The following is a 10,885-nucleotide window of genomic DNA, read 5'->3' as shown; positions in this document are numbered from 1 at the left end:
CACTCAAGCAATCCTTCCTGGTCGATGCTTCTTATTTTTTGAGTTTCATTTTCCATGATAACACATCCTTCAATTATGTTTTTTAGTAGCTTTGTATCATGAAAGCAGCACTGCAATGACAGCAGCTTATTGATCTACAATACAATATAAACTCGCCTACAATACAATATACATATTTGGTTTTCCCAATGTCATGAATATAGAAATTTGCTCAAGACAATAGAAATCTGAGTCATCTACAGTTTCTAACACCATATATGTATTGATCATGAACTTCCAAGAAGTGAATTGATATATATATATATATATATATATTTATATATCATAAAACAAGGGGTTCTCTACTTCTACTCATCAACCAGATTTTCCCATTACTCAACCTGTTCAAAGTGGATCAACCATTGAAGTATATATATTGAAACTATAAAACAATAGGTTCTCTAATTCTTGAAATATATATCGCACAAAACATGGGGTTCTCTACTTCTACTCATCAACCAGTTCCCCAACTAAATTGACTTATAGCCACTGTTGTGTCCCAGGCAAGCTATCCGACTGAATTTCATCCAACCTAAGTTGCATCTGTGAACATAACATAACAGTTAGAAAACAAACATAATATAACAAAATCAATCACTTTAGAGAGAGTGACAAAGTTAAATAGGATTAATTACACTTTCTTGAGTCTCAAACACTGCAAAGCCAAACTGTCCACTAGAGTCCCCCACTTCGGTAGTGTTTTGGGATAGCTAACAATACATAAAAAAATTAGATCAATATAACCCAAGGAGAAAAAAGTCAAATCATATAATTTAACCAAATATAATAATACTATAATTTATCACTGCTACAACAATTCTTGCATGATGGACATGGAGGGAATTAATGTTCTATGAGTCATACATATTTTAACCCCTGATCAAGTAGCAGATTTTGACCACTTTTTTTCAACCTATCCCTTTTCTTTCCTAAATTCTAGCTTACTATCTCAATCAATGTTACTGCAACAACCAACATAATCAGATTTGACGATCTTCACCACACCATCAACACCAGATACTAAAATCTTCTCTCTCTTTTCATCACTCACTCTTCCAAATTTGCAAAACAGTCCAGTGTCATAAAAGTTAGCAACACACATATAGAAGGCCTCAATTAAATTCTTTTCAAAAGTAGAATCAGGCCTAGTTGATCGCAGTTTGTAACCCCTGTTGTGTTTTACTTTACTAGTATTGCTAATTTACGCACGAAACAAACAGAAAATGAAGGAGGTGAAATTCCTAAGAAAAATCGCGTTGAGGATTGAGTTAAGATCCTAATAAATTCAACTAATTTATTTGTATATTTTCCTGCTTTTCTTCTCATAGGAAACAAACGGAAAGTACCTATTTTTGTTGTAGATGGAGGAGGACCAAAATCTATGTGGCGCCGCGCACCACGAGTTTCAAAATCTATGGGGTTTCGGTTCTGGATGCGGTTGTTTTCTTGTTATCCGGTGTTTTGGAGGAGCATCCTGGGCAGGGGAGTCTCTGCAGAATGACAAATGGAGGGTCATTTGGACGTATGGGGTCCAACCAGATCTAACAAGTACAATGTGTATACAGTGGAATTGTAAAGTAAAGCAGTAAGGGTCCAACCAACCAGATCTGACGATGGCGAGGAGTGGCGGTGGATCTGAGAGAAAGACGTGAGTGCCGGCGGAGGAGACCCAAGAAAACCCAGATCTGACATGAATGCCGGTGGTGAGTACGTAAATGCGGAGACTTGGGGGAAAAATGGTGGCGGAGACGAGAGAGACACCAATAATCAGTGACAATAGATAGTGCATAAAATGCGGGGGGGAAATGGAGCCTACTGTTCGTGGGTTTGCGATGTCTTTGCGTCCAAGGTCTTTCTTCTCTTCGACAATCTGTTGCTTTGCGTTCGAGGTCCTCTTCTTCTCTTCGACCTTCTTCTCTTCCGGGAAGTGGTCGCGCCGAGGAGGTGGTCGCGCAGAGGAGGTGGTTGCGCAGAGGAGGTGGTGGTGCGGATGAGCTCGTCGAGCGGAGGAGCTGAGGGACTGGTCGTGCAGAGTAGGTTGAAGACGAGCTGGGAGGGAAAAATGGCAAAAAGAATCGTGCGGAAAAGGTTTCATTTGCCTCTATTTTTTTTAATAATATTTCGACTGCCACGTCATCAATGGTGCACATTTTCGTTTGCAATATGCTTACGTATAGAAGAACTCTTACGCAATTTAAGTCATTGATATACATTCCAAGAAAATAATATGAATTTTCTTTCCCAATCCTCCCGGCTCTCTACCTCCAATTAATAGTAGTCGTTCTCCAGACTCAACTTCGGCCCGAAATTTGTAATTCTAATCTAAACTGACGAACAGAGGATTAATGTAAGATGATTTTAAAAAGTTATACACACCTAATGGGGCCGTGATCAGAACACAAATTCCGATAACAATATGCAGTAAATTTTGGGTGCGGGTTGGGACGGCAGATTTTTCAAGGGGGAGAAACAATTCATTCAAGAAGAAGAGTGACCAAGAGGTAGAAAGTAGTGATCTTCAATTTCTTGAATCCCACTGTTGTATTTCTTAAATCTATGGACTATTATTTTTCCCATTTACAATCCGCAAAACTATATCCCACACAAGAAACCAAACAGATAAGGTGGTAACTCACCATTTAACACCGAGCACAGTTACACATGCATGGTGGATTGATCAAAATCTCACTCCAAAAAACTATTGTTTACAATTTGATGCTTATGTCCATGGCTATGAGGTTTCTGAATCATGTTGGGAGCCAAATCTTGAAGGCCCTGGAACATGTTGGGAAATAAATCTTGCAGTGCCTTTCCACCAAGAAACCTCCGTTTCTTTCTCTCGAAGCTTGTGCATGGCACATTCCAGAGCAGATTCTAGCTCTTTTATCCGTTCTTGCTGTCTTGCTTCCAGTAGTTCATGCAACCTGCTCTCAAGTTCAGTGGGTGGAACACCAAAATGCACTTCGGTACCGGGATTTTGAGTGTCAATCACTTCGCCAAAACTCAAACCGGGGCTTCCAACAGATGCTATGTCCTTAACAGTCACCTGCAGCTCTTTGTTTACAAATATTCAGAGAATGAATCGAAAATTTTGGGATAGAACACGATACTAAAGACTATTCAGAAGAAAAATAAAAGCGGCCACCACAATGTTGGGACCTCGGTAAAAAATTCTAACCAAAAAATAAAGGGCCCTTTTTCTTAGTAGTTATTGGTCTTGAATTATGTATGAACCGAATGGCATCTCTAAATGGCCATTAACATGTACAGAGTTGATGAATTAAAGGTTGCAAAGGAACTTTTTCCCCCATCAGATTTGTGTTACTTCTAGTGTGGGTATTTGCAGCCTATTTGTAATATCAGAGCAGAACGAAGAAATCCACTTGCAAATTACAAGCAAAACAAGGAAGAAGGGAAGACTATGAATTTGATGATCATCTGTGATTGACATTAAAATTTGTTTGTAACGTTATGTGATGGTTTCCACACTTTCCACTCACCTTTGTTTTTTGCTGCCGTGTATGCTTCAACGAGTTTTCTCTCTCCAAGCTGATCTGCAAGCGCTCCCACTCAGCTTCAATCTCTGCTTCAAGTCCGTCCATTCCTTCAAGGTACTCCTCCTGTTGAGGTGAATTACATTTCAAAGACTGATCATGCATCATAGTTGTTTCCGAAATTGGTAAAACATATGATATGGTTTGCGACTGCCGTGAAACCCTGCTGTTAGAGTTTGGACCCTCTAGTACATCACTGGTGGAATATGCAGCAGTGAAATTTGATTCGAATGCCTTAAACTGTGGGTCCTTCCTTTTCAATTCTTCTTTGACATTAAGAAGAAGTGTTTCCACTTGCTTTCGAAGCTCCACCATCTTCGTAAGCTCATTTTTACTTGCTGCAACGAGATAGAGCAAACTACACCCAACTCCCAAGTTGAAAGAAGCATCTTTTCTGGAACGCCCTGGATATACTGGAAACATTAGAAGCTTTAAATCACATATAGCAATAATTGAAAAAAAAAAAAAAACTGTGAGAGAGAAAATAAAGGAAGAAAAATCAGACACGGTCCACCAGGCCTCTCATGACATCCCAAAGCATTTTAGTCATATGCAGATTTTTATTGCTATTAAATAGGTAGTATTACCAAAAACAAACTCATATGTTTGATTCATTTAACGGTACTCAGAGGGATTAAGGCGTATGATAGCAACGTTATGGTAATTGTTTATCAAATTTGTCAAACTTGCTTGCGTATTTTTTTGTGCCCTTCCCGCTTCCTGCAAGTACAGCAGATCATTTAGAAAATTACGACCTTTTTGTAAGGTGATGCGAAGGACGGAGGGAGGAGTTTAGATTTCATTGATAAAGTGGTTAAGACGTACTTTCCAGTCTCTGTGGGAGGATTAGGGTCTGGATTTTAATGCGGCTCAATTGAGCTCTCTTGAAAAAATGACTATGGTGTCAGGTCATGCTAACGAGAGAGTTTTTGAAAGATTGTGATGTGTGCAAAATGCGGTAGATCACGAGGTTGATGGTAGCTCGTGGGGTACTGGATGGAGTACTACTTTACAAAGACGTGCAAAAATATAAATACAACCTAAATAATTTGCTCTTGCCGACATGAATGTGTTAGATTTATGAAAATACCAGCAACAATAGGTCAATTAATTAAAAAATGGGTGTCGTCCATATACAGTGGATTGTATCAGATGAAATGATGACATCCCAATTAATGAAGGATAATATGCATGTACATACCTTCTGGTGATATAATTCTGGCGAGACTCTTTGGGCCAGTTTCCAATTTTTTTCAATTCCACGCATTGATATTCAAGTATTTAATCAACCACTTCTATACAGTTCCAGTTAAGATCATAAACTAAAACCCCTTCAATGATAGAAAAAAAAAAAAATACATCTATCTAAATTACATCTATGGGGTATTGGATTATTCTGTTAACGATCTGGTTTAAAGTGGATGGAAACACTTAATTAGAATCCTTGATAAATACCACGGACAAAAGATTCGAGTAGAAACCTCGAAAAGTAACAGGTACTTAAGTGTCAACAAAATCTCACACCGAACTAATATAAATTAAAAAAAGAACAAAAAAGACCAATCCTTTCACCTGACTCCTCACTTTCTGTAGCCAAAGGTGAGGAATCACCCACGTCCAGACCATTCAACGAGCGCTTTGCATGCATCGACCCGCCAGCGAATTTTTTAACTTCCCGCTCCTCCTCCTCCTCCACCTCCGCCGTCTTCTGGCTCTGCACCATGATATTCCTAGTCTCCTTGATCCGCCTCAGTGCCGCCAGCCATCGAGCAACAACCCGGCGCGGTGAAGAACACTGCAGGTTCGTGGACCCGTCATTGCGCCGCCACCTATCCATACCAAAATCTAAATCAGAATCTTCGTCGTCTTCTGCGAGTATGTCGGCGATACGAAGGTGTTGGCTATCGGATTTAACAGGAGAGAGCAAGAAGCTGAGGTTATTAAAGAAGAGGCTCTTCATCTCGGGATAGGGATCGGTGTTACTACGCGTTGCAGAGGGTGAGGCGGGACAGACTGGGAATTAATTGTGATGAGAGAGGGAGGAGTGACACTGCTGCCGCAGTTGGGACTTGGGAGGGAGAGAGAAGGTGGGGGGGTTTTGAATAGCCGACAGAAATTAGAAATTGGAGGGAAAGTTTCCAGGGGGATGGGGAGCGTTTTTGCGACTCTTCGAGTTGGCACCATTTTTCTCTCTCTATGACCCAATACGTTATTAATAATGCTATTTCTTAGTAATTAAAAAAAATTGTTTAATATTATTATGAATTTTTTTAAAATATTTAAAAATACTAAAAATGATGTGAAAAAACAAAAAAATATATATATATTTTTTAAATCTAACGAGATATTAGTTTGAACTTCACTATTTTTAATATTTTTTACAGATAAATATCTAAAAAATATCACTTTACCTAAATAGAAATTCTATTTGAGCACTAGTATTGATTTCTCTATATACATCTTCAAAATTTTATCTTTTAAAAATTGACTTTACATATAAAAAAAACTTTCATATTAGATTATGCATATTTGAAATAAATAATAAAATATTACTTTTTTTTTTCAAAATTTTTATATATTTTACAATTAGCACAATGCTCGAAAATATCAATTCCATATGTCTACATATTACTAATTTTATATATCAAAATAACCAATTTTATCAATAAATATTAATATATACTAAAACATTTTGCATCATCAACTTAATATAAATTTAATATATCAAAATTATCATAATACAAATTTCACAAAATTAATTTTAATAGATAGCAGAGAAAAAAATAGTAAAATAATATTTAAAAAATGAATTGTATTTCTTTAAACTTGAAAAAATACTATTCATAATTATGTAAAATTTTAAATATGCATAATCTAATATAGACTAATTTAAAAAAATATTATACAAATATGAAAATAAGTATAAAAATACATAAGTCATTATAATGCTCTTCACCTTCACCTTCATATTTTACCATTCTACTGATTAGGCCTGAACAATAGCCCGCCTAACCAATTTTTGGCCCAAATTGTTGTGGCCTGCAACCCAGAAATAACACAGAATGACCCAACCTGATCCAAATCATTCGGGTCGAGTTAAATTTGATTCGAACCGGGTTAAATATGCAGTTTTTATTTTTTTTTAATCTCATTTACAGTCTTTCTCAATAAAACATTACATCACATCCATCCACTACGTTATATCCCATAGGTCATCCATAACATAAGCAATAAACAATAAAATATTAATGTCCATAAATATATATTATCATGCATAGAAAATATTCAAGCCCTTTTAAACAAATTCATGAATTAGAAATAAACATGAATATAACGTCAACCTTTCTCACAAATCCATTCATCCATCAACTACATTACATCCTATATATATTGTCAATGAAAAATATTTCAGTCATTTTAAACAAATTCATGAACAAGAAATAAACAATTATCAAATAGGAATATTTAACAACAAATATAGAATGTGTAGACCATAAGCCTTGAGTCACTCATCATCAACATAAATAAAACTTGATTGGTGATCAAATTCTGGAAAAAAGAAAAGAAAAAAAGTGATTATTAAATTATATAAAAATAAACATTATGAAAAACTTCAATAAATATGGAAGAAAGAAATATGTTTATTACCTGATTCTGTTCTAAAACTTTCAATATTGTTCAACGAGGCACGAAAATCAATAGTTTAGGATCTTTTAACCAATTCTGAGTATAAACAAGTGTCTCAACTGTTCTTGAAAATAATGAACAACGAAATAGGTCAAACACCCGACTCCCTACACTGAAGTTTGACTCAGACAGAAGAAACAGTAGAAACAGGAATGATCATCACATCCCGTGCAACTCTCGCCAAAATAGGATACTTGATTTCATTGATCTTCCACCAATTTAAAATATCAAAATTTGAAACTCATACCTCACAACCATGTTCCAAGCATTGATCAATCTATGATTTGTTCTTCAAATTACTTTCAATAATTTATGCACACCCCTACTACCAATCATAAGATTTCATTTTCTTGGATGACAAAATGCATGTCTTTTGAACTAGTGTGGTAATGGGTATTTGTCAACGAAAAAAAGTGCTTGAATTTCATCTAGTGTTCCGATTCCACAAAACAACCAAAAACGACATGAAATTTTCTTGGCTGACAAAACATTCGGACGCAATTTTTTATTTTTTATTTTAAAGATCTTTGAACTTCTATTGACATGAAAAAGTGTTTTCACTACCTTTCCTGGAATGGAATAGCAGATGCAAGAAACGAGTCCAAGCTTTCGTGAATAGCAAATCCACTTAAGCCTCAGCAGGTAATTAGTCTCGTTTGAGATAAAATGAGATGAATTAAAATTTACATTGAAAATTAGATAAAATATTATTATAAAATATTATTTTAATGTATTTGAATTTAAAAAAATAGAATTATTTATTCTATTTTATATGAAAATTTGATAAAGTTGTAATGATAAAACAAGATAAAATAAAATGAAATGTCTTGTAAAAGTGACTGAGGACAATCTATCACCAAAAATGAAAAACAAAGACAATCAATAGAGATTGAACTATGGGGAATCACAAAATCAGCACATCTGGTTTTATATTTTCAACACAAACTCATACTAAGCTATGAGCAATCACAAAATGTTACATTTTATTCATAACTTTTCAGCATGTACATCACAAAAAATAAAAACAATACCCCATCACAAAATTAAATGTGCCTAAATCACATATAGTCACATAGTTGCTAGCAACCACATGTATTTACATCACTTGTGGCTGAGCAGCCCCTAAATCATACAAAGTATACATTAAACATCTATTAATATTAATTACAACATCAGCATAGGTTGGACGAAAGGTTACATACCTCCAAAATGTATTGATAGATTATCAGATGTAGATATAGTTGCAAACTTATTCTTTGAAATCTCATAAATTTCATTACGAAGACTTTGAAAATAATCTCACTGCATTGTATTCATGCCATCAATATCTAATTTCATAATTGTAGATTCGAACTTCTTATTCTCAAGTGCAAGTTGTTCACTTTTGTCTATTTTGCTTGGGCTTGCAACCCGATTAACAAACACTGGCTTTGGCGCTGACCTGATCCGATCAGGACACAAAAAGGCGCCAAACCAGAATTTCATGTACTTTGATCTTTTGAACATAAGTTGTTAACTGTTTCTCATACTTTTTCCAACATAATAGCAGCACTTCATAGTATCAAAACTTTTCAAAAGATGGTCAATAATTGTAAAAATAATAAAATGAAACAAAAATTGTGGAATAATTACAACTTAATCCATTCAGATCCATTAATAAAGCAGAGTGAAATAAAAGACTTGGCTTCCTCATCAATAAGTTCCCTGGACCATGGTCCTCTCCCTGCAAAGCTAGCTCCTGGTCCTGTGCATCTGTACTGCCCATAAAACAACATACCAAGAAGTTGCAAACAACATCACTAGACCCCGTGCAACATCTAAAGCACAAGCATTTCAATATGTGTCGTTACTTTACTAGATAGTAAGTATGTTCATCACATTAGCAACAAACTATAAGACTCGTACGAGTTGTGCGGTGTGCCAATGTTATGCAGATGTCCATGAAGCCTAAAGATATCCTATTTTTCAATTAAATATGTCATGAGTCATGACAACCATCAACAACAAAAATAATCACCTCTAAAATTCCAGCTATGCCAATTATATTCAAGAACTTGTGAGATCTACTTCTAGCACATGTACTAGCTAGTGTGCCCTCATTAGTATGACTGAATGGAGATTCTATGCAATTGGTGCAAATTTATAACTATGATATGCATTTTACAGACCAGTACGAATATGAATCCAGATGTCCAACTATCACATACAAAAACCAATCTTCCTGAGGGATTCTAGATTCAAGAACAAAAAATAATGACAGACACTTCATGGGAAATGCCTCCACAGAATCAGTGGCCAGCAGCTCCTACTTTACATACATAGAACTAATGAGATTTATATTGGAAATGAAAGTGAAATTTTGCTCGAGCCCCGTCATCCATTTTTAAGTCTAAAACATCCAAAATACTGAGGCCTAGATTGAAATATACTTAGTACATCAAATTTGAACGAATAAGAATGACAAAAATCACGTACAGGCGGAAAATTGAAAAGTAATTACACACCAAGACAATTCATATAAATAGCAAAGACAAGAAAGTGTAGGCCATTCAATGATAGACACATGAATGTGTCAAATTATGGGGTTTGCCCAGTTTACTGCCTCTAAATTTTCTATAATTTAGCTAAAAATAATATTTTTTAAAATTTTTTTCTAAATTTTACTTATCTTTCAAAAACTTCCTACATCTCATTACCTATCATTTTTCTATTATATTAAAATAATATTTATCTATTATTTGTTTATTACTTTTTTCTTTCACTTTTATTTACAAATTTAACTACTCAATATTTTTTCTTATGTTTTGAATTATTACTTTAGTGAATATTTTAAACAAAAATTGAAATTATTTTTTGTGGATAAGATAATATTTTTATATTTTAGTAATTATTTAAATTATTTTTAAAATTATTATTAAAAACTATAATAAATATGAGTATGATAGAAAGTGTAGATGATTAGAAGTAGATAAATATAATAGAAAGTATAAATGATTAGAATAAAATATTAATAAAAAATAATTTAAAGATATACAGTAGTTCTCCAAACATAAAAAATTATTGTATATTTTACAAATATTTTTTCTAAAATAGAGATCGAGATGATTTTAAACAAAGCTCTAAAATTTTCATCAAATTATGGAAAAAAATACCGTTTACGGTAGCAGTTGGGCATGCTCAAAAAGTTACATAGCATCATACTCTTATATAAAACTTATACTTAACTAGTCTACTGTGATCTCTTCTCAGTTCTCACCCAAATTATTATTTTCAAATACACAAGTGTGGTGGATAAGCTACAGGGTGAACCCCTCGTTGATCACATCACAACTCTAGTGACCAATTTCAGGTTCAGTCCACACATTCTCAATCCGATGTTCAAATAACTCTTATTTGGACTTTCTTAAGAAATGAACACCTAAATGGTCATTTACACTTCCCAGACTCAATTTGATTGAAACTTAAAAACAATCATCCATCGAAAGCATATTCACATTCAAGGATGTTAAAACCAGTCATTTAACGGAAGCAAAACCCAGCACTCCTCAAATAGAAACAAATCAATCCTTAAATAAAACGAAGTTTTTGAAAAAAATTAACAATTT

The 10,885-nt window shown here is 34.5% G+C and overlaps 1 protein-coding gene across 2 annotated transcripts; it reads right to left on the bottom strand.

Annotated features, from left to right (window-relative positions):
* Positions 1 to 2,530: 2,530 nt before the first annotated feature.
* Positions 2,531 to 5,771, bottom strand: LOC122315106 (protein POLAR LOCALIZATION DURING ASYMMETRIC DIVISION AND REDISTRIBUTION). Of its 2 annotated transcripts, none has more exons than XM_043130871.1 (3): positions 5,166 to 5,771; positions 3,540 to 4,006; positions 2,531 to 3,085 (listed from the first exon to the last, which is right to left on the bottom strand). In XM_043130871.1, the coding sequence occupies exons 1-3, from the start codon at positions 5,551 to 5,553 to the stop codon at positions 2,771 to 2,773; spliced, it is 1,170 nt and encodes a 389-aa protein (XP_042986805.1). In that variant the 5' UTR covers positions 5,554 to 5,771; the 3' UTR covers positions 2,531 to 2,770. The 2 variants fall into 2 exon arrangements, with proteins under 2 accessions (XP_042986805.1, XP_042986806.1); XM_043130872.1 differs by having other exon boundaries at positions 3,540 to 3,997.
* Positions 5,772 to 10,885: the final 5,114 nt, after the last annotated feature.

The sequence above is a fragment of the Carya illinoinensis genome, chromosome 7 (genome assembly GCF_018687715.1).
Source record: "Carya illinoinensis cultivar Pawnee chromosome 7, C.illinoinensisPawnee_v1, whole genome shotgun sequence".
In the NCBI taxonomy this organism is placed as follows: Eukaryota; Viridiplantae; Streptophyta; class Magnoliopsida; order Fagales; family Juglandaceae; genus Carya; species Carya illinoinensis.
This window is presented reverse-complemented; position numbering and strand designations above follow the sequence as displayed.

Bases quoted from the DNA above. Each gene is read 5' to 3' on its own strand.
- LOC122315106 (XM_043130871.1), bottom strand. From the start codon at position 5,553: ATGAAGAGCCTCTTCTTTAATAACCTCAGCTTCTTGCTCTCTCCTGTT. The intron at 4,007-5,165 runs GTGAAAGGATTG...TAATGTTTCCAG, and splicing joins TACAGAAAGTGAGGAGTCAG to TATATCCAGGGCGTTCCAGA. The intron at 3,086-3,539 runs GTGAGTGGAAAG...AAAGAGCTGCAG, and splicing joins CACGGCAGCAAAAAACAAAG to GTGACTGTTAAGGACATAGC.